At 48.1% G+C, this 23,306-nt stretch overlaps 2 protein-coding genes across 4 annotated transcripts in view; one reads left to right on the top strand and one right to left on the bottom strand.

Annotated features, from left to right (window-relative positions):
* Window positions 1-4,849, bottom strand: part of LOC144179257 (uncharacterized) — a 40,853-nt gene extending 36,004 nt beyond the window's left edge. The window contains exons 1-2 of one of the 2 annotated variants that reach the window (XM_077707546.1): window positions 4,705-4,849; window positions 282-514 (exon numbers count right to left, since the gene is read on the bottom strand). In XM_077707546.1, coding sequence (XP_077563672.1) covers window positions 282-455 — 174 coding nt within the window. In that variant the 5' untranslated portion in view covers window positions 456-514; window positions 4,705-4,849. Of the gene's footprint in view, window positions 1-281; window positions 515-4,508; window positions 4,677-4,704 lie in introns of those variants that run through there. The other variant, XM_077707554.1, reaches the window with a different exon arrangement.
* A 179-nt stretch (window positions 4,850-5,028) lies between these two features.
* Window positions 5,029-23,306, top strand: part of Hgsnat (Heparan-alpha-glucosaminide N-acetyltransferase) — a 131,440-nt gene continuing 113,162 nt past the window's right edge. The window contains exon 1 of one of the 2 annotated variants that reach the window (XM_077707527.1): window positions 5,029-5,372. In XM_077707527.1, coding sequence (XP_077563653.1) covers window positions 5,274-5,372 — 99 coding nt within the window. In that variant the 5' untranslated portion in view covers window positions 5,029-5,273. The remainder of the gene's footprint in view (window positions 5,373-23,306) is intronic. The other variant, XM_077707520.1, reaches the window with a different exon arrangement.

The following is a 23,306-nucleotide window of genomic DNA, read 5'->3' as shown; positions in this document are numbered from 1 at the left end:
TCCATCATCAGTGTAGGTTGCTGGCCCAAAGCTAATAGTAGATAAGACCCCTTCCCCTGATCCTCCAGCCCTGCGCAAGTGACATGCAGTATAGGTTTTGAAGCGGCGAGTTGCCAGGCATGCTTCCGTCACCCAGCCAGACTGCCACGTGTGATGGGGCCGCCGACAAGACACCCTGCACAAGGGCCCGCAAGCATGCCGCAAGCCCCGCGCTGTGTCGGACACACATTGCACCTTTCCGCATCGGGGGCGAGCCCAGTGCGCCCAGAGCGGTGGCGTACCATGAACACCGCGCTGTCCTCGTCTGGCGTCGTGGAGCAGCCATTGCCGTGCCTCCATAGCATCTGGAAGATGCCTGCCTGCCGGTCGAGCCACAGGAGCCGCTCGCCAAACGTGCCCAGCTCGAGGTGCTTGAAGAGGAAACGCAGCAGTTTGCCCGTGAATCGCCTTGGCATGCCCCGGGTTTGGGCAGGGGCAGGGGATCGTGTTCGAGCAGGAGGCACCAAGCCTGCACCTGGGCACACCACAGCTCGATAAATAGTTTGGCCTCTTCCCGACACAGCGCCACTTGGCAATGTGGTCCCGGGAGTGGCTTGTCTCGCGCTCAGCATTCCTTGAACTTAAGACCGCATGGCATACACGTCTGCAAAAAAGATTACCGAGGTACCTCCTTCCCTCATTTCTTTTTTTGCATCCACCCTTTCAGCAGCTGTTGCTGACCAGAGAGAGGGAGAAAATTACGCGCAACTTCCAAATTTGCTGTTCTTTGGAATATAAAACAAAAAGTAAGCTCTTTTTTATTACGCTTTTATTTTAAAGAATTTCTATGGCCTTTTTAGGAAATAGTCAATACCCAATCTAATTAGGAAGCTCGCCACTATCTTTTCGAGGTGGAACCTGTTCCATTTCTGGGTTCCTCACTGTCATCCAAGAGGGGACCAAATGAGCATCAAGCAGACCTTCTCAAGAAATAGCGCTGAAGGGGAGGAAGGCAGTGGTTCTCGACCAGTGGTTCTCGACCAGAAATGCATGCATGCATCGGAGAATGCGTGCCAACTGTCAAAAGTCACCAGGAGGGGGATGCTGACAAGCAAGCTATGGTCAAAACGATTTGCTCTCACACTCACTCAGACCCTCATCTTATGCCTGCCTTCCACACTCTCCATCCTTTCGCCTGGCTTTGTTGTGGTGCGAGAGAGTCTTCAAAGGCATTAAAGACAGTTGTGAACAACATTCAGCCTCTCTATCTGTTAAAAGTTCATGGCATGCAGCCTATGCTTTAAGTTTGTTCAGCTCATTTATTAACGTTTTTAAGCGAGCAGTGTATTCTCCACCTACGTCGTCCCCCGTCCCCAATTTTGCGACATCTGCTAAGGTAACACAACCGCAACTCTACAGGTTAGAATTCAGCACATTGCAACTATTCAATGTGAGTTGTGCCAGAACAGACACAAAGTCGATACAAACAGTTATTGGAGGATCGAAGAATCACTTCAATGTCCCTGTATGTTAAGAGAAAAGCTAGGAGGACTACAGTAGGACCACGAAATCCTCTAACCCAAAGAAGTTCACCCTATCTGACACCCTATGTCGCCGTCCAGGTACTCAAAATCTCAATGCATCCAAAACATCTCCAGATAGCAAATTTGACTACAAACCAAAGCAACTAACAAGGCACTTTCGAGCCACACGACAGCCCCAATTAATTCTTTTTAAATACCTCTATTGACATGCATAGTTACATTATTCTCATACTGACAAAATCTGCTGTTTACATTAGTGCAACCACCGTGAACCCACAGCCACAAGCAAAAAAGAATAGAAAAAAAAGTTTCTTTCTAAATGAGCACTGATATAGCAGGTGGCACCAGTTAATTGTTACGAGAACCACTCTGCTCCACTTGTTGCAGTTTGGTTCTGTTATGAAAACGCCGTTACTGGCAAAAGGTGATGTCAGGTCATCCCACTGAGATAATAAAGGTAAAACTTCTTCTGAAGGGGAGAGGCTTCCTCTAAGGAAAAAGTTTTACTTTTTTTATCCCATTACCATTGCAAGCTTTAGACCGTGACAGGTTGGGCGAGTTGGTGACCCCTTGAAACTTAATATTTACAGCATGAAAAACAAACACAAAAGAAAAAACAACAGCATAGATATTCCGTTGCAACCATTACTGCCACGGCTGGCGATACTGCCCAATTAAGCTGAACGCATGAGCACTAGTGAACAGTATATTTAATTAGGCAAAATTGTAGTGCTGGTGCAGTAGTCTCATAATTGTCCGTTTTGAAAACGTCCATTTTGCGTCCCTTTCATCATGACGTACTTCCCGTTAAGCAGAGGGCTTTTGGTAATACCGTAACTGTTTTTGCAAATGCCGTTTAACAAACTGAAACCATGTAAAACTATCTTTTGTGTGTTTGTTTGAACGTGTTTTGAAAATCTACTCGCGATGAGACTTTTTTGTGACGACGTTGAAAGTTTTAACCGCAAGGGGACGAACACCCAAAGATGGCAGCTGTTTCGATGTAAAGTGTAAACAACGCTACGGCTACGCAGTTTTTTTTTTTTTTTGCACTTGGTCATCGTTTTGAGGTTGGTGACAATGACCGTGCATCAAAATAACCCTCCCGTTACGTATTTTGGCATTGACGCACTTTTGCCATGCTGACGAGATCTTTTCCAAGAACCTCGAATGATGTGTTACGCTGTTGACATTTTCGTTGTGCTCTACAAGTGAAAAAATGTGTAAGTGGTAAAGACTTTTGTTTCTTGACGACGGACCTGTTGTGCGTGAAGCCTTTCAAATGTTAAGTTGGTATGTGTAATCGTCAAGCACCAATAAACAATTATAATTTCATGCTGAGTGCTTGTGTAATTGCGGTCGTCTGCTTGACGCTATCAAGCTTGCAGACAATTGTTTTATTTCACTGCGTGATGGCGACGGCGCGGATACACCGGCTCACGGAGGGACCTGCAACAGCAATATCGTTTCTGTACTAAAGATCCCTGAATGAAAGCCACCAGTAGCGAAGACACAAAGGGCACATATCACTTGGTCCTCGACACTGAGCCCACGCTCCATTCGGCCAAGTTCGTCCCAGAGATTGAAGGAAAGACACTGAACAGTCCTCATCGAGAGGTGGAAATGCTTCTGTAGGCATTTAGAATGCGTCTACATTACTTCTCGAACGCCGGTTCCACCGACGACCCAACAAGAAGGCGATGACCGAAATATTCATGATTGACTTTTGTCTTTTTCAAATTCAAATCATCTGCTATGAGAAGCCACAAACCAGCTCCGCCACGCTTGGGTTACGTCACAACCGGTTGTTCACTTTTAGCCAATCAGGACTCGTTCAAAACAGACACTTTTGAAACAGATACAAAAGGGACAAAACACGAGAATACCGTCCCTGGGGCGGTATTATCGTGTTTTGTCCGTTTCAAAAGTGTCCATTTTGAGCAAGCCCTGATTGGCTAAAAGCGAACAACCGGTTGTGACGCCATGCAAGCATGGTAAAGCTATGAGCCGTGGCTTCTCGGAGCAGACGATTTTTTGTCGCCTTGTTGTTGGTTTGCTGGCGGAACAATAAACTCACAAAATGCAGTTTAAAATAGGTTTAGTCGTTTAAAATGTGTTTACAAGAACAGTTGCGCTAAAGTCAACCCAAATACTGCCTACAACTGGTAGTACTTCACAATAAAGCGGACGCAAAACGGACGTTTTCAAAACGGACAAACACGAGAATACCACCCTGATGACATAATGGTTTCCACTCAGTTTTAGCAAATGATTGGCAAATGATTTAAGCGCAAAAGGGTGTCAAAAAATTGCCCTAAAGACACAGTTTTCCCAACATCGCACTAAGTTTCCCAAAGGCTGCGGCGCTAGAGATATAACTTCTTTTTGAAAAATTGACGAAGCAAATAGCAGGTCATCCTTTTATGTGCTGCTACGCGCTTGGCCCGACTTTCAACCGCCAGTCTTTGACAAGCAACTTTGATCTGTCTTTGTTTTTGTGAAAAAATTTCACAAATCTGAAAATTCCAACTTGCACACATGCGACCGGCAACAGCAGCCGACAAGGTCGACGACTGGTTGTTATATTCGTTAACAGAACCGGACAGTTCCGCTCATCGCATCACTTTTTTTTTTCTTTTTGACCTCCTAGAAAACATCGCGTGTCGCCCAGCGATAGCGCCATGCGACACGCCGCCCGTCACGACTGCAACGTCGGACCCACGTGGTCGTTTTACTCCGACGCAACAATAAAAAAAATAGAAACACGCCACGGTAGATTCGAAAAACAATCATAAGGGCTTGATGAATGAAGTGCTCGCTATGCAATCACACGTGATCACTTTCTGCACACGACGGCAAACTTGCGCACGCTAGCACCTACACGAGCGTCACGTCCACAAATTATGGCCCCATACCTGGCGTTATATTACCCTTGCACTACACAAAGCTGCTTCATTGGGCTAAAAACAGAAATTCACCACGTACGTCAATATGTTCCCGTCCACTCATCGCCTCGCTAGGTCGACAGCAGTTCACAGCGCGAAGTGGCAAAAGATAAACGTACTCCGGACGCACAGCCTCGTCACCTCGGGTCATCGGCACATAGTGGAATTAGCAGGAAGAGTTACTTCCGAGCGTTTTTTTTTCCTTTTAGATCAGACGCGGCGAATGAGTGACTTACCGGGACAAAAAAGTACTTTTGATTCGTCAGAACCTCCCACACAAGTTCACAAAACCACATGCGCAATGTTTTGGCGAGGCGCGCTGTTCGATTCACCACAAAAACTCCCAAGAGAGCTTCGCTTCGTGACGTCATAAGACATTTTTTTTCCTTTTTTAAAAATTTGTAGCCATTATAGTAACCTGATTAATTTAAAACTTAATTTAAGTATTTATATTTTAGTTAATAATTGTGGAAGTTCAGCTTAAAATACATCCAGCTGCTTGCAACAGCAGCGACCCTACCGGTCAACCTGATTGTTTTTATCAGAACGGGGGCAGTTTCCGAGAGCGCCCAGCGATCATGTTCTGTAGTGTAATCACGTGCTCGCAGCATAGAGTTAATGCTCGCAGTGACGGCGGTGTTATGTGCGCAGCCGTAGCAGGCCGTAGTTTCCGCCCCCTGTAGTTGCCTCGAACTCACTCGCCAGGGTGCCTTACCGCCCCACATGCGCGCGAGCCCGTGAGTGACAACCCCTCGTGCCTGCTGACTCTCCGGTCGCGTACAGCGCACCGCGGGCTGCTCAAATCATGTGCGACGAGCTCAAAATCAACGAGGCTTGCGTCACCGTCAACTTCGCCGATGACGGGCCTCTGGACCTCTACGCTCAGACGTCGGAATGCTACGGGGTGAGTGTCATTTTGTCGGCTGTAGGACGGTAGCATTCAGTGCAAAGGGACAGTTTCGAATAGGAACAGTGCACGGGGTGCTTTTGCGCAGTTTCAGCCCTATCGGACTTGGCACTCTTCGCGCGATGCATACAGTGCTGGATTAAGGGGGGGGCTAAGGAGGCTGCAGCCCAGGGCCTCGTCTCCAAGGGCAGGGCAAGGGGGCCACATTAACTGGCCTAATGTACGGAACCTCAGATAATGAAACTTCGAGCGACACGCGTGACAGGGAGAAAAGCAGAACGAGGAAAGGGGGCCCCACTTCGCTCGGCCAACCCCAAGAAAGCAGCGGGGGGTCGCGGCGGCTTGTCCGCCGAAGTTTCGACGCGGCCCCTTGTTTCCGAGCGAGGGGGTTCAGGTTGCCAAAAGCGCCATGTGTCTCGTGTTGTTAGTTTGTTTCGAACCCTGCGGGGATCGTTCGGTCTCGGGGCGTCCGCTATTAAAAAAGAAAAAAAAACATGGGTTAGCCGCTGCGCGCGGGCTTGGGTCTCCCGTTTCGTGTGTCTCTTCTCCGTAGACGGCGGAAGGGAACGGCTCAGCCTCCCAGGAAGTGGAGTCCGAACTCGCAGCCAGCCGAGTTGACAATTCAATGGGCCGAACTAAGCAAGCAAGATTTGCAGCGGTGTTCGGCTGCTGCTTCTCAGTGTTCGCAGAATTCAGCTTCTGCGTGTCTTTCGTCAGTTGTCATCACGCCGTGCGAGAGTCGGAGCATAGGAGGCACACACGTTCCTGTTGTAGCTTCCAATTACGCAGCGCTCCTCTGAAGGGATGGGCCCTAACAGTGCCAAAGCAGCGAGCTGGGTCGGCCCACCCTGTGTACATCGTTCCAGAGGGTGCTTGCTTTCTCGGCGTCTGTTTTCTGTTTCACCGCCAGCTGCAATACGTTGAGCTGCCGTCGGCAAGCCGCATTCGTCTTGACTTGAAACGTCCGTCGTAGGGAAGGAACACCGTTCACCAGGCTGGACAAACCTAGACGCGCTGAAGATAACGCGGCGCCGCGAAGCCGTTAAAGTCGCAGCGGGTGGCCGACCAGCGTTACCGAATCCATCGGGCGGCCAGCCACTGTGAGTGGTACGCTTCCGATGCGTTGACTGTGTAAATCTGACAGTTGTTTGCGCCGGCTGCGCCGCTGCTCGAAATTCGAGAAGCCCAGAGTCGAGGCGGCGTGTCAGTTGTGCCCGAAATCCCGAAAAAGGCGGCCTGCAAGAGGAACAAAGCAGGAACGATACGTACGATAGACATCGCCAGTGGACTGCCCGAGCCCCGGCTCTGGGGCACCAGTAACATGGCATGAATAGACACCCTGCTCATACCGAGAAACAATTTAAAGGCAGCGACGGCTGCGTTATTTATTGGCAAGCCATTCGTTTCAAGGCCGGATCGCTTTGACGGCGCGAGCTTAGACCCTGCGTCGCATTCCCCCGACAGGTTGGCGCCAGGCATCGCGAACCCTGGGACTTACGTGAGAGAAGGCACGTAGTGAAAGGCGTGGTTAAAGCAGACCAACGGACACTATGGGAGAGACGGGTGCGCAGAAGGTGGATGGTGCATTTGGACCGGGGCTGGACATCTTGAAATCAACCAATCGGATTTTAGGGAAGAGGGAAAACCTCGCATTACGATTGGACAGGACAGTATTGTTTTTTTATGTTGCAAAGTGTTTGTAACGTCAAGTACATAGTATGTAAAGTCAGTGGAAATAGCGTTACTTCTGGTGTAACATAAATGACTTCGCCGCTGTCGTCTCGTTAAGATGCCAACAGATAGAAGCAACGAGTTTTCCTTGGCCTAGCGTTGGCGCACGATCCAAGTCTCATTTCACCAGCTTGGTGAACGAAAGGAAATAGCTAAAAGAGAAGATGTCCACTCGAAAGCATCAAAGTGGTGCGTCCAAACGAAAGGCAAAGTTGGAAAGAGAAGAGCGTGAAAAGAAGCTGCCAAAGATGACGAAATATCTGTTGAGTGCAGCTTCCGTGAAGTCGTGTCATTGCTCCAGTACGAGTTCGTTTCAAAATCCTGAGTGTGCCGGGAGTGCTTCTGTGGAGGACTTATCGACTCCATCACAACGATTCCCCGGTGAGCAGCAAGACTTCACTCCCCTTGGTTCACCGGGTTCTGCGCAAAGGACGGCAACCTCCTCCGTTTCTACCTGTGAGCAACCGACGTCAAGCAAGCCCTGTCCTGTCCCTACGCAAGCAACATCCATGCCACTCGGTGCAACCCCTGCCATGGAGTTCCACGTGTGCGTTCTGCCCCACCCGATTTCTACTGCTTCTGATCAACTGGCGCCACACCTCTCCAGTCAGCCCGCTGATGACGAGCTCCAGCAAACGACGCTCAAAGACCCCGCTGACTTTTTTCACGGTAGCTCGACTGCGGATCATCTTCCCGCGTGCCTCGACAGGACGGATCAGCTGGCGTCTTGTGGCGACAAACTACAGGACCCACAGCAGCAAGAGGTAGGCCCCGAGATTCTGCAAAGTGACCCAGCTAAGTGGCCGGACATTATTACTGATAATTTTCGGGCGAATGCATTGAGAAGGAGCCGTTGTATTTTCAAAATCGGGCAGAAAGTTTTCCGTCTTCCGAAAGACAATACAAAACTCAGAAACGCTATATGTCACCTCATCTTTTCGCGAGAAAGGCTGTCAATGGGGAGGCATACGAGCGACATTGGTTAATTTATTCGAAGTCCAAAGGCTGTGCTTACTGTTTCATGTGTAAACTCTTTTCGAGCAATCCGAGTTCTTTCACCACGCACGGATTTTCTGATTGGAAAAGAGGAGAAGAAAAGGTTTCCGCGCATGAAAACAGTGTCGAACACCGGAACTGCGTGGCAGCATGGCTAACCCGCTCTAACTCGAGCAGCACAATTGACAAGGAGCTGGTTAAACACCTGGTCACTCAGACCGCTTACTGGACAGAGGTGATGAAGCGCGTAGTCATAGTGATCAAGCTTCTAGCTGAGCGTGGCCTGGCGTTTAGGGGCAGCGAGGAGGTTTTTGGCTCCCCGAGAAATGGCAATTATATGGGAGTACTTGAAGCCATTGCCCAGTTTGATCCCTTCCTAGAGGAGCACATCAAACGCTATGGGAACAAGGGGAAAGGCCACCCATCTTACTTGTCAAAAACAATTTGTGACGAATTCGTCGAGCTCATGGCCAAGGCTGTCAAGGACAGGCTCACTGACGAAGTAAAAAGGGCAAAGTACTTCTCTCTAATTGTTGATTCGACTCCAGACCTTACTCGCGTTGATCAGCTGTCAGTGGTTTTACGGTACTGTTTAAATGCGAAAGTGCACGAACGCTTTCTGGGGTTTGTTCCCATTGAATCCCACACTGGCTTGTACCTTTTTGATACCGTGATGTCCCTACTGACAACCAACAGCATCTCAATTGGCAACTGTAGGGGGCAAGCGTATGACAACGCGAGTAACATGTCAGGCAAATACAAAGGACTGCAAGCACAAATCAAACAGCTCAACAATTTGGCAGTATACGTCCCGTGCGCTGGTCACTCACTGAACTTAGTTGGCGCATGTAGCGTTGACAGTTGCCTTGAGGCCGTCAAATTCTTCAGTGTCACTCAAAGACTGTACGTGTTCTTTGCTGCCTCCCCCAAGCGGTGGAAATGTCTTCTGGACAGCATGGATTTCACTGGGGAACACCTCGTACTAAAAAGCCTTTCTCAGACCAGGTGGTCAAGACATGCTGAATCATGCAAGGCTATTATGAAAAATTTCAGTGCAATTTTGCGTTGCCTTGAACACATCGCGAAGAACGAGGAAGAAAACGGTGACACTAGGAGTGAAGCGTGCTCGCTCCTTAAGAAAATGGCAAAACTGGAGACGGCATTCATGGCGATTTTCTGGTGTGAAATCTTGGAGCGTTTTGACAAGACGAGCGTAGCACTTCAGAAACCAGGCTTAGACATTTCAACCGCTGTAGACCTTCTGAGCTCCCTGGAAGGCTTTGTTGATTCGTTGCGACCTCTTTTTGATACCTTCGAGGCGAGAGCACGCAAGCTGAGTTCTAGTCAGTGCTATCAGGATGAAAGCAAACGCATCGCTTTGAGTAAGTACCCGGACGGGAAAAGCGATAGTAGGCTGCGTGGTAGAAAAAAGTTTCTTGTAGAGACCTATAATGTAGTACTTGACTGTCTAGGCTCTGCTCTGCGAGTGCGAAAGGCTGCCTACGCTGATCTTTGCGAGAAGTTCGGATTCTTAAAATTGCTGACGGAAAATGGAAGCATGATCTCTCTTGCACAGCAAGCGGAGAGATTGGTGGAGACCTACCCAAACGATTTGGAGCCAGTATTTCCGGCTGAAATCGTTCAGTTTGCGAACTTTCTGCAAAGCTCTGTGTGCCAAGACACGAGTGCCCTGGGTATAATAAAGTTGCTACACGAAAGACAACTTATTAACGTGTTCCCGAACCTTTCCATTGCATTAATAATGTATCTAAGCATACCCGTGGTGAACTGTGAGAGCGAGCGATCGTTTTCCAAGTTGTCACTGATAAAAAATCGCCTTCGTTCAAACCTTCTGGACGACAAGTTGAACTCGCTTGCTATCATGTCCATTGAACGTGACCTTGTAAGAGACCTATCTTTCGAACAAACTATATCGGATTTTGCCAAGGCAAAGGCCCGAAAGATGCCGTTTTAAAAGAGCACTGTTAGCGCTATACATGAGTGCCCGTGAGATTTTTTCTTGTGTCTTCTCCCAACCTGCATGAGTAAACGTTGAACTGTAGCCCAAAAAAGGGTACGTCTTCTTGTTCATCTTTGTTTGTTGTTCTTGCAATGTAACTCCCGCTTTTAATCATCCATAGTAGTCTGTTTTCTTCTCTCGAATCATTACAAATGGCGTTCGTTCGCACCACGTGTATTTGGTGTCCTCTTTTCTTCGTTTGTTAACTGAGCCATTATCAAAGAAATGCTTTATAATTAAAGTTTGTCATTGAATCTGAAGTATATTGTCCATTTTCTTGTGCTTGCAAGCTCTTAAAATGAATATATACCGAATCTACTATGTACTTATTGCATAACATGAATAACAATTTCCGCACTGTGATGCTTCCGTTGAATTCCAATAAACACTATTCTTGATACAACGGCATGTCTCCTCACGAGATTATAGATTTAGGGGCCCACATAAAACCAAACGCTTAAGAAAACATATCTAGATAAATCGAATTCACATAGTAAACATAGCTGTTGGTGTTTTCACTGGGTGTTTTTCTTTTTTTCTTGAGCTGGACCAAACTGTACCAATGGCTGCTCTGTGGTTTACGGCCACGGAACGTACACGTATCGCTAGTTCTGACGGTCGTGTTAGTGACTGCGTTTGTGTTGTGTGTTGCAAAAACAGATCTGATGCATCACTATCGCATGAATCCCATTAATCGTACTTTGTTCTTTTGTAATTGGAATACCTTTTTTAAAATAAAAAACTGCTTTTAGCTAAAATAAAACAAAATGGTACATTTTAGTAGTGGAGCGGGGGGAGGGTGGGGACGGAGGCTTTAAGAGAGAGAGAGAGAGAGAGAAAGAGAGATATTTTTATTTCGGGTAAAAAAAGGCGTAGGGGATGCAGGGGGGGGGGAGTCGAGGGCCGACACTAGCGCAGTAGCCCAGGGCCCCCATTTTGCTTAATCCGGCCCTGGATGCATATGAAGAATCATTCCTGAAAGCACATTTTCCTTCTGTTTCTGGAGCATGTTTCCTTTCACCTTCGCATCGTAGGAACATCGTATTTCGGAATCGGCTTACTTTTATTCCATTTTGTAACCTCTTTCTCAGCTTGTTTGCGCGGTTGTCAGAAATGTGCCAAGCGTGTTTTTGTTTTGCACTACTCTGCCCCGTAATTAAATTGCTCATTAACAACCATGACGATCGTTTGTGTGGCGGCCGACTCGACGATGCTTTCTCGATTGCGGCGGGATGGTGACACCATGGAGGAAGAACCACGCAATGGAGAAATTCAAGCAAACGAGCCCCGTTACATTATCATTGCCTGCTGATTTGGGGCCTGGTAACCTCAATAACGCCACTTGTGGTACTTGGTGCAGTGGCAATCCCAATCGCTGTGCCACAAATTTCTCGAGCTGTGCGGAATGCAGTGAAATAGAACGCACAGCGCGTGTATAGTGCGCCCAATCGGGGTCACAGCTAGTCAGGTCGCTGTCTGTTGCGGACGGTAACATCAACGCCAGCTTGTATGACATTTCAACGCATGTCGCGGGCTGCACGGGTGGGCTAAATCCGCGGCCCTCTGAAGGCGCTGCATGGCTAGTTTCGCGCATGTATTTTTTGGCAGAGGCGGGAATTCGAATAAGTGGAGTGCAACAGGGCGACGCTCAACGCTGCCTGAAAGGCGGGCAGGGTAGCCGGGGTCAGCTGGCTACCCCAAATCGGTAGCAAGAGGAAAAGGTCCGTGTCACTGCATAAATGGAGGCTTTCTGCTCGCCCGTACTTCTTGCTGGCGCAAAATGCAGAAAATGCTTTTGCATGAGCATTTTCGGCATTTCTGCCCGTTAAATTGCCTTTATTTAAATGAAGTGGCCCAATTCGCAGCCACAGTGGAAGTCAACGATGTTAATTTGGGAGTCACATCATGGTGGGAGGAGGAGAAGGCCGGTTGGTTTCTCTTTTCTTTGCAGGCTTCTTAGTTTAAAGCCCAGTGTTGAAACTAATTACACCCGGCTTTTGGTTATAGGAGCCTGAGGAATCTATGGGTGGTCCATGCATTCAACCGATTGTTGGGTTTAACGCGCCGACGCAACGCAGGCGAGGCTCTGGATTAATTTTGACCACCTGGGGTTCTTTAACGTCCGCCGAAACCTCGAACACACGTGCATTTTTGCTTTTCGCCTCCATCAGAAAAGCGGCCGTCGCGGCCGGGAATCGAACCCGCGTCCTCGTGCTAACAGCATACATTCAACTCCATAGTTTCCAATACAGCTGTATAGCTTCCCTTTGTAGAATTTCGGGTGGATGTCCAATTTTACGTTTGCATACTGTTAGTGTAACAAAATCGGGGGAGGGGGAGGGGGGGGGGGGACTTGCAGCGTGCTCGTTCTGTGCAGAAATTTCTGCGTTGGCCGATCCGTGCAACTTGCTGGGGTCACGTGACTTGGTTTGACGGGCATGCAGTGCTTGTTACTGTCTTGTGTTGATTCTGTGGTTTAACGCGCCGACGCAACGCAGGCGATGAGGCGCGCCGTAGTGGAGGGCTCCGGATTAATTTTGACCACCTGGGGATCTTTAACGTGCGCCGAAATCTCGTACACACGGGCGTTTTTGCTTTTCGCCTCCATCAGAAAAGCGGCCGCCGCGGCCGGGAATCGAACCCGCGACCTCCTTGTTACTGTCTTAAGTATGCTAGGTTGCTACTGAATTGTTGACAATAGCTGGAACGGGAAATGTCATCGCCTTTGTGTCACAGCGGTAGTGATCCCGCTACAAGTTCGCGCAGCCACAATTTACGGGGGGACTCGGGAGCGCATTCAGAAGGGGGAGGAGGGGGTATTTTTCGCGTGGTAATAATATTCTTAGGGGAGCAGGGCGCAGGAAAAAGATATATTCACAAGGCAGTAGCAAGCGCTGTGGGAGCTGGCATCCAGATTGCCCTTCGACAGTATTTATAGTGTGCTGTTATCGTTACTACTGCTGTTAATAATGGTGCTGAAGTTCTTCAAATAGATAAAATAATTGCGCCAAAAAAAGGGGAGACTCGGAGGAAGTGAAGACGGACACACACGGTCTTCTTCACTTCGTCCGTGTCTCCCCTTTTTGCGCAGTTATTTTATTTTGTTATGGAGTATCAAGTTCTTTAAATAATGAATTGCGATAGTGGTTATGGGTATAAGAAACAAAAGGTACACAGTGCTTCAGGTGTGAACGGCCTCAATTACAGTTGAGTGAACCTGCCAGTTGGGGGAGTAATAAGTGAACGAATGTGCGTCCGCCTACGTACACACGCCTGCACAGGAAGCATTTTCCGGGCAATTCGCATGTGCCGCGTTCTTTATCTCAAAGCGCATTTTTGTCCGCATGCGATGAACTGACGTGGTCTAAGGTTTCAACGTACTCCAGTGCTTGCCCAGGGTGTCCGTTCGAACGTACTGGGCGTATAGGGGTAAAAAAAACAAGACAAAGGAGTCCAACGAACAATTGCAGAGCACGCAATATGAACGGGCATGTTGAACTCATTACTTGGCTCGGCCCTTGTCCTGAAAGAAGAGGAAGCAGTGTGCTCTTGACACGATTCAATTGTTCTGTTGCCAGGGCATGCGAGATAAGATCACTCTCTCCACTCCAGCAAGCTGCCCCTAATGCATTGTGGCAGTCCGATGTGTCACGACAGATGTCAGCTGCATCAGACTGCTGTCGTGCACGGCACAATCGCAGCAGCCTTCTGGGTCACGCTGGAGGCATAAAATTCAGGCTCCTGCAGGGTGTGGTCGTTGAAACCGAGCTACCGTAAAGCTCCGAGAGAACGCCCTTCCCCAAAACATAGCCCCCCCACACCCCCCCCCCCCCCCCCCTTTAGAGGTTTTCAGAAATACAGTAGCCGACCGTTTTTTCGGACTCCAAAAATTCCGACTTGCTGGATATTGCGGACTTTCCCGAGGAACTGCCAGTAGAGTATGTATATCAACAACGGATGTTGCGGACAAAATAAAGCGAAAAGTTTGATTTTCCGGACATAATTTTCCGCGACATTGCCACGGTGCGACTCTAGGACGACGACAAGCCACCTGGCTTTATGGCTAGCTTCGATTTGGATGGGGATTGGCTTAACTCCTGCCTGGGTAACAAACTTTCATCTTGGAGGCCATAATTTTGCATCTAGTCTGTGGCGGAAACTCTGGGCAACAAAGCTTTGGCGATATCCGATGCTTACGAAGAAAACGTTACGCTTGGAGAGATGCTAGGAGACCTTCTCACATGAAGGAGGAATTTAGGGCAAGGAACCAGTCGCAACTTCTTCAGTCCTGTTTAAATGAAATAAAGTTTTGCGACTTGCGGATTTTTCGGACTGCTCTTTTTATTCGGACTATTTTTCGTTCCATTCGTTGTGCCAAGTGTGGACTGCCTGGAGCACTTGGAAACTAATTGTTTCTTTTTCTATTTTTATGGCAGCGCTGTTACCACTATAGTCGCTGCGCGCTGACATGTGGTTTTATAATAAATACTCAGTCTTTTCACACACCGTCCAGGTCCGAAAAATCGGACGGCTACTGTATTCGATTTGCTGAATGACCCCGAAGATCGCCCACCCCCTAAAACCGATAGCTTAAATTTAGCGCCGATGAGTGAACAAAATAAACGCCAATCCTCTATTCATGTGTTGACGTAGTCACTTACCCTAAAGTTCGCCCTTCTCGTATTTTTTTCTTCATATCTCCGAAGTTTCGGTTGATGGTTCGGCCACTTTTTTTTTTTTTAGTTTTTCGCACCTGACCCGAACGTTCGCCCACCCCGTATTTTTCACTTGATATCACTAAGCGCGTTTACATGAATGTGGCAGTAGCGTATCGCATTCGTTCGTCGGATCGGGCGAATTCGATGCGTTTGCGTTTACATGCATGCGCATTGGAGACTAGCGCCGCCCTGTGTCATATCTGGGAGTTGTGGGGTCTCATTTCCGGCATTACCAGTTTCCGGTAGCCTGCAAGTTGCTTGTGTTCTTTTTGCCGGTCCGTTTACATCGCACAAACCGGCCGATGCCTGAACGACAGGGCCCGAGAGCATGCTGCTTCGCTCCAAGCAACCCCTTCCGGCCACCTTGCCACCCACGTTCGGGACTGCCCCTGCGAAGCCTACGTGAACAAAATCGCAGTTATCGGACGGAAGAGAAGTAGAATCGGACGAGAGATAGTTGAAGCATTGGCGATAGACGAAGCTGGAGATAGCTGCGTCAGTGTGCCGTCTGTGGCACTGTCTCGTACCGAAAAAGAGTTTCTGCGCAGTAATCTTCGCTAATCATTAACTGACTGACATGAACAAGCTTTTTATATATTTTTCGTGTTTTTTCGTATGTATATATCTGTGTTTCCTTCAGTAAAATTCCAGTTGATAGTCAGCAGTGTGTCGTGTTACCCCCTCTTCCTTTTGTGTTCGTTTTATTCAAGCTGATTCCCACCGAAGATGTACCAACTAGCACAGACCAGAGCCATTTTTCTTTTTGGCGTCTATCGCGGCTGAAGCGAATCCTGCGGGTCGTTCCCCCGTCCACCTAGCGTCACTAAATAAAGGCTTATTTAGTGACGCTAGGTCCACCCGATCAACTGCGACGATCGCTGAGCTAAATGTGTAGATTCCGCGCGTCGTTCGCAAGAAATGGATACAGCAGGCAATCGTGAAGCGTTTACTTGCCCTCGGTAACGGTCCGCGCTCACGGCGGCCACACGCCCACACGCAGACCACGGTAGCAACAGCTTGTCGCCACTCATCCAAATCAACCTGATCGCGAAAAAGTTCTTCATGCGAGAAAGTAGATGCTAGTGTGGTGAAAAATTGAGCTAGGGATTATCACCGCTGATTTTAAAAGCGGCGATCACATATCTGCCGCGATGCTTAGCCTATGCTGAACGGCCGCGGAGGAATCGAGACCCGGCACCGCGGCGCGCGGTGCGGCGAGCGGCCGAAAGATGGCGCTACGTGCGCGGAAGAATCAAGACAGGCCACGGCAGATGTCTTGGACACCGATCGCTCACACGGCAATTATCGCGGAAATAAAGTCTAACATACGAGAAGGGGGATGGTAATGTGGCGAAAAGTTGTGTTAAGGATCGTCATCCGCAGTTGTACAGACAGCGGCGATCAAATTTCCGCCACGATGCTAAGCCTAAAGTTCCCAACACTCGAACTGAGCCGAGAAATGCGATGCGACATGCGACTGTCGCTACATGCGTTCGGGAAGTCGCATTTGCGTTCTCGCGATCTACCCTGGTTTAGCGCGTCGGATGCGACGCGTCTTCCAAGCGAATTGTCCTGCTTACATGCGATGCGATGCGGTATGGTAATGCGACAAATCCAATGCGATACGCTACTGACCTTTTTTTTCTGCTTGGTCACGAGCTCAATGTAGTTTTAAGCGTTTGGCCGAGGAGATTTCTTCGTGTCGTGGTCCAACAGCAAAATACGCCTTGCGGAAAAGCCAACTTTCACCTTTGTGAACGATTTGTAGCTCTCAATCTAATTTAGATATCTTGGGGAACAGATCGTGGTGCAGTTGGCGGCCAAGATAACTCTATCATTATGCTGAGTTTCATTTACTTTTTGGTAATTGGTAATGTCATCACGGAGTTGTAAGCCATTTGTAATTACTGTCTGCTGTCAATGGATCGGCTTTTACCGGAGCAATGGGGTAATAGAAAAGGACAGCAATCTAACCGTGGTTTGCTTAACCACAGTTAAGTGTGCCCGTGTAGCTTATACCCCTGTCACACGGAAAATCTAATGCCATTCAAACTGAATGACATTAGCTGTTAATGACATTCGGCTCGGCCGTGCGGGCCTACACGGCGAAACAAATGTCATTGGCAGTGTCATTTGATTGTGATAGCGGTGACGATTAGCGAGCTCGCAAAACCGCAAAATTGCATTTAAAGTGCATCTAGAATGTTTTCACACGTAATGTTTTTTAGAAAATGTAAAAAACAATTATTTTTTTAAATAAAAAATAGAAAACCACCGATTTAGGTGACATCAATAGACATCACAAGCGAAGACAAGTCTGCTAAAAATCCGTATTAGGGCAGCGCTCGCACTGGGGAAGAGATTTTCTTTTTTGTTAGTACTTGTTTGTCTTTATTTGAACAAGAACAAAAAGAAGAAAATATAAGTTTACTGACAGCCTTTAGCAACAGTATTCCTTGGTTTATTACTGAATTTTCCTGTCTAGCGACTGCGCTACTGCTGTCGAGGCTACTCATTTGGCCACTAACTGAGGTCCGGGACCTCAGTTAGCCGCTAAATGTCATTCGCCTCAAATGTCATTCGGTATTCTCGTGTAGCGCCGAATTAATGACATTTAGAGCGAATGACATTTGCTCTAAATGTCATTAGATCTGCTGTGGGACAGGGGTGTAAGGTATAATAGTTACACGGCGGAAGTAACCGCAGTTACGTTTAACCGTGGGTACTAAACTTTTACCACGGTTATCGCAAACTGCGGTTTTGGCTGTTACACGCGAAATTCCAAGTGTGGTGAGTGGTGACAGCAGTTACGTGGTTGTGAGCGTAACAAAATTACATTAACAAATACGATAAAAAACAAGAGTAGTGTCGACAAAAGGAAATGTCGTTAAAGCAGTTCCTTCAGATCCAAACGCAACGCACTGGCTTTCTAGGAGAGGGAGAGGAGTTGGAGAGGGGCTTCCCCAACAGCTCGCAACCGGCTCGCGTTTCTCGGGCCGGCACGGGTTTAGGCTTAGCATCGCGATGGATATTTGACCGCCACTAGTTCTACAACTGCGAATTACAATCCGTAACACCATTTTTCACCACACTAGCATCTGCCTTCTCGCATGCGGAGCTTCTTTTCCGCTATCAGATTGGTTTCAAAGGGCGGCGACAAGGAGAGTTTCAGCATAGCGGGTACCGTCCGCTAATGCTACGGCGGCGGGTAGCGGGGCCCGACTGGGAAGGTGAAAATTCGTTCCGGTGGGGGGAATAGTTCCGCGGGCCGGCTTTCGCCATGCCCGCGCATTTTCTCCACGGAGGGGCAACCTCCTCGCCCTCCCCGCGCACGCATGCGCGGTGGGGTCCCGCTAACCCGGCACCGTATAGCTAGAGTGTACTAGAAGGAGTTCTAGTTCACTCTAGTATAGCCTCCGCTAGCCGCTATGCTAAAACTCTCTACTGTCGTGGTCTGGGCCGGTTCTAGCCGCTTCCTGGGCCGTGCGGGCAGGCGCGCCGGAGTGTTTGCAGGCACGGCCGACGTGCGCGCGGATCGTTTCCGAGTGCTGAGAGCGCATCATGATGGCCTGCTTTATCCATTTTTTCCGCGAACGAGGCGGGGAATTTACAAATTTAGCACAGCTATTGCAGGGTGGATCAGAAAATGAGCCGCTGCTTCCGCTTCGTGATCACGGGCAGTCGCGCTGACTTCGAGAGCGACGCAGAGAACGCAAGCTCCTATAGGGTCTCTTGGGGACAGCTTTGGGGCGCCCGCCACGGGCCCCGGATGGGAAGCGCGCGCTCTCATCCAGCGGCCGTGCGCCCGCTATTTCGGCTGTATATCCGTCTTCGTCTCTTCGTCTTCGTCTCTTCCGCACGCCAGGTGATTTTTTTTTTTCAGCCTCCGCTGATGCGCCGCCACTTGCGTCCGAACTGACTTGTGCAATTTTGAACCTGCGGCGACTGCGGTTTGCGTTAACCATGGTTAGCGGGATAACCGCAGTTTCTTCTGTCGTGTAATACCCTAGCTACCCTAGTTACATGGCGGAAGTCCCACGGCAGAACTATCCCAAAACAAATTATTTGGTGTTAGACTGCTCAAACGGCTACGTAACAGTGGGAAGTTTTTTGTATTTATCAGTTTGTTTTAATGCAAGTAGCTCGAAGTTTCCACTCCTGAGCACTTTCATCATGAAGCCACTGTGGAACGTTGGTCAGCCCCTGGTATGATACTGCAATCTTTCGAAGTTGCGTTGAGCCAATTTCTTAAGAATTCTGAATCGCAAAATGAGACAAACTTGTTTTGTTTCTTGCACTCATTGAATTCGAAGCACCCTTGTCATTCATTTTGTAATACAGTTTTATTGGTATTTTAACCGCTTCACTATGTAATCATGTGAGGGTCAGCAGTTTCCGCTTGCTGCTAGCAAACCAATACTGGCGTAATGAAATTTAAGGAAAAATAAGAAGAGCTTCGATGCCGGAGCTGAAAAAGTGACTGCGCTGTAGACGACGGCAGCTTAAAGGCCAACTGCATTAAAATTTTTCTTTGTCCAAATAAGTTGTCTATGCTCTTAAAATCGCCATGGCGAAATCATTAGCTTCGTAATCACAGAGAGCGCTAGGTACCGCCGTTCTAAGTACCTCCGAGCAGACGACTTTTGCGCCTGGTGGAGAGTCGCCGAAACAAGTTCCGAGCGGCCTGTGACGGAGGTTGGGGAACCTGTCCCGTGAAGTCGCGCTTCTCCGGGGCCTTTGCAGAGAAGGACTGTTACCGAAACAGCGTTCGCCTCGGTGACACACGACAAAGGAGAATCTCCTTCAACGAAACGGGCATTTCCCGTAAGGGGTGTTCGCCTATCTCCTTTCCCGCACGAAAAGGAGCAGCTAGCGGCGCAGCCTCGTAAGCAGGCGCTTGCAAATCATAAGCTTCCCAGAACTTAGTGAGACCAAATGCGATTTCATAATACTTTCATAAATTGTTAAAACTGCAATGAAATAAATTGCACCAAGCAAGCCTAATGGTAATGTATTTCTGTAAATATCTGCCCACTGTTGCCAGATTAGGCACGGAACATAGGCTAAAAAAAGCACTCAATCGTTGCTGTTTAATACAAGTATGTGAAATTACCCATTTATTCTTTCTAAACAACAATAAAACGCACAGTTCCTATCTAAAATAATAAAGGTCTATTAGCCGCACTTTGTTTTTGTTATCGTGCATGCTTTTTCCACAGAACTGCTAGCGCCACTTTATTGATATGTCAGTTACAGCAACTACGTAAAGGAAATCAGGGGTTGCTGTGTGTCAGGAGCGCCACTCCTTTCCACAAAATGTCTTTTGGCGTGGCGAAAGGGGGTTAGTTTAAAGGAGATCTAGCGTTGCCGTGTGTCACAGGTATAACAGGGATGCGTTCGCCAGGGGTTTCTCTGCCATCGCGCTGTACCGCCGTCGCCATCACATGTTTAAACTGGCGGCGTAGGCAGTAATATCCGCCATTTGTTTCTATGCAAAAAAGATTAGAAGCCTACAAACTATTCACGCGCTTGGAACGTCTTCGAGTTAGCAAAACTGTTTTTACTTGAAAATAATATTTTTACTCGAAGAAAAAATAGCGCGAACCGAGCACTTGCCTTACATTTGTCATTCCTATTGCATTTACCACAGAAAAAAAACATATTTTATAAATTCTTGACCACTTGCACTTCTGCGTCCAATATTGGCAATATTTGGGCTGGCCCAACGCCACCTCCATCCTTTAGACCTTTCCAAAAGTTTGACCTAAATAGACTTCTTGTACACGCGGCTATAAACATTTGTGCGACTTTTGCCTCACTCGCTAAGTGAACCAAAATCAGCCTTTCTCGTAGTAACAAATACATCCGCACAAATATCGGCCGTCGTCTTCGCGAAGTGCTAAAACTAACGAAACTGCTCCTCTCCTAAAACAATTCACGATTTTTGTTTAATTCCCAAGTGAAGTATTTACTTTGAGCGTTAGATTTAGTTTATTTGAAAGTGAAATGTTTTCAACAGCGCATGTCTCTGGTTAAAGTAGAAAACAGCGGTGGATAGGAAATGTTTTCGTGTTTTAGTGCAACATTTAGCTTTGGAAGCTGACTTATATATAGTTTCAGACAACTTTTATGATTCGATTCTCGATGTGCAGCAAGGCGAAAATACCGCGCCGTTATTCACGAAGCTGTTTGTACGTAATGTATAGTAAAAATATAGCGATTTATCTCCGCCCGCGCTTTATTCCCTTCAAAGAGCGACGTGATAGCAGAGGCGTCGGCTATAACGAAAGCTGCTTTTCGATATCGTACGAGCAAGTAACTTTGTAAATCAGGACCCGCTTTTTTACTTGCAATGCCAAAAATTGCTACTCCGCCAGTTATTATGAAAAAAAAAAAATGACTGTCGGGCGGTCTAATTCATCTCGATTGATAGCAACGGAATGCCGGGATTGCGCCAAACTCCATTATCATGGGCAAACGTTAGTGTAAGTTCTTCTGTGGAAATAACAGAGCGAAACGCGGCGCTACCACGCGCATTTGAAGGCGGCTCTGAGCGGCCGCCGGTTCTGGCGCGGCCGCTTCCGTTCCTTCACCTATACGTCACGTCCGGCCGCCGGTATGGCCGCCTTTTCTATTCAGTTTCGGTATAGTGCCTAGAATATACTGTATATTCTAGGCACTATAGTTTCGGTTCCGAAAACGCCAATGTCGCGAGCAGTTTGCGTCACGCGCTTTGACGTTTGAAGCGCAGTATTTCGCATTTCGCACCCTTTTTATATGTACTATTAGGTGACATTATTTTTACATTGTCGAAAATTTGAGTGCAGTTGGCCTTTAAGAGTTCTTGTACATAGCTCGCCTGCTTTGCTTGCTTTCCATGAAGCGTGGAAAGCAAGCCAGGTATTCCTCCTTCTGTGGGCAGCAGGGTCGCGCATCTGTCCACCACCTTGAATCCCAAATTCGTGCAGGAAAGCCACACGCCATGCATGTGGGAGGCAGCGATGCGGCGAAGTCTGTGCGTATGTACATGTGTGGCCGGCAGCGGGGCTCAGCGGCCGTAGGGTTTCGTGCGCAGCACTGAAAGTGGGCTTTTCTGGTGTAGTGGAACCGGCGGCTGTGGGAAATCAGACGTCAGATAGACCTGCTCCCATGGTTGGCCTACCCAGTCACAATGCAGCAACTTTAAGGGCCTGCTGGCCACGTAGACGGGGGCTAGAGTTATGGGACCCAGAAATTGGGGCTTGTTGGGAAGAGAACCTTGGCGTGGTAAAAAAGGCGAAATGATGGTGATAAATAAACTTTATTTCAGTCTAGGTGATGTTATATAGGGAGGAAAACAGACACGAGAAAAAACACTTGCACAGGATGGGCTACAGCCCCAGCGCAGGGGGGCAAGCAAACACAGCTGAGATATATAGCCTTCCGAGTGGTGTCTGGCCCATTTCGCGTCTGTGTTGAGACGTAACACAGTTGCGGTTTCGAGGGCTTCGGCCACCACCGCTTCACAGAAACCACATGATTCCCCGACTTGTCTTGCGTCGCATTCAGGTCGTCTGGCCTTAGCCAGTCAGGGCTCGCTCGAAGTGGACAGCTTGGGATGGCCATGAAATCGACGAAACCCACTTTTCCGCCCCTGCTTTGTGCGCAGCGCGCATAAAACTTGCGATGTGCTGGCTGTTGAGAAAATCAGATTATGTAATTATATTGCGAATAGCGAAAGGAAAAAAAAAATCTGTTAATGCAAAACCGTTTATTGTTTAGGTTGGCAAAAGCATGCACCATAGCATGGTGTCCGCAAGAGCATACAAGAAGCGCGTGACTCCTCCTTCTGGTACTTAAACCGGCGCCAACGCGCACACAAAAATTGTCATCTTATTAAAAAAAAACAAAAATAACTTCAGGGACGGCAACCGTATTCACAACCCATATTCCATAGATGCACGCACTGACTACGGGCATGTTGCACAGCAGAAATCTGCATAAAGGCTCTAAAAAGCATCCTAAGTTAAAAAATTGCTCACGCTTAACACTTCTAAACCCAATTATCGCGAGCATGTGGAAAGACTGTGCACACAGTGTTTTGTGAAAGGGTGCCTTTGATTGAGATTTCGCAGCCTGTTGTCTAGCTGTATCTACTGGATGACTGGATTCATCCTCTCGCGTGCTCCGAAGGGCGTGCACAGATCGAGCCGGCATCGATGGCGAGACTGAGGAACCAAGCGCAGGCGAGGCAGCGCCTTCATGTACGCTCATTCAGGGTTTTAGGGGCGAAGCTCCTTAGGGGCTGGGGCTGTTGGCGTCTCCTGTAGTCACTGTACTAAAACACGTGACACTACTTTTCCTACGCCTCGCGCTATAACGAAAAGTGTGTAATGAATAAAACCGGTTCAAAATAAACAAACATGATTTAAAGATTTGTAGAACGCTCCCCGTCCGCTTCAGATGTAACGCAAAGTAGAAGCCCGT

Source organism: Haemaphysalis longicornis, unplaced genomic scaffold (genome assembly GCF_048455015.1).
Source record: "Haemaphysalis longicornis isolate Haplotype H1 unplaced genomic scaffold, Haemaphysalis longicornis Haplotype H1 scaffold_1, whole genome shotgun sequence".
Taxonomy (NCBI): domain Eukaryota; kingdom Metazoa; phylum Arthropoda; class Arachnida; order Ixodida; family Ixodidae; genus Haemaphysalis; species Haemaphysalis longicornis.
Note: the sequence above shows the minus strand (reverse complement) of the source record. Positions and strands in the feature narration are given on the sequence as shown.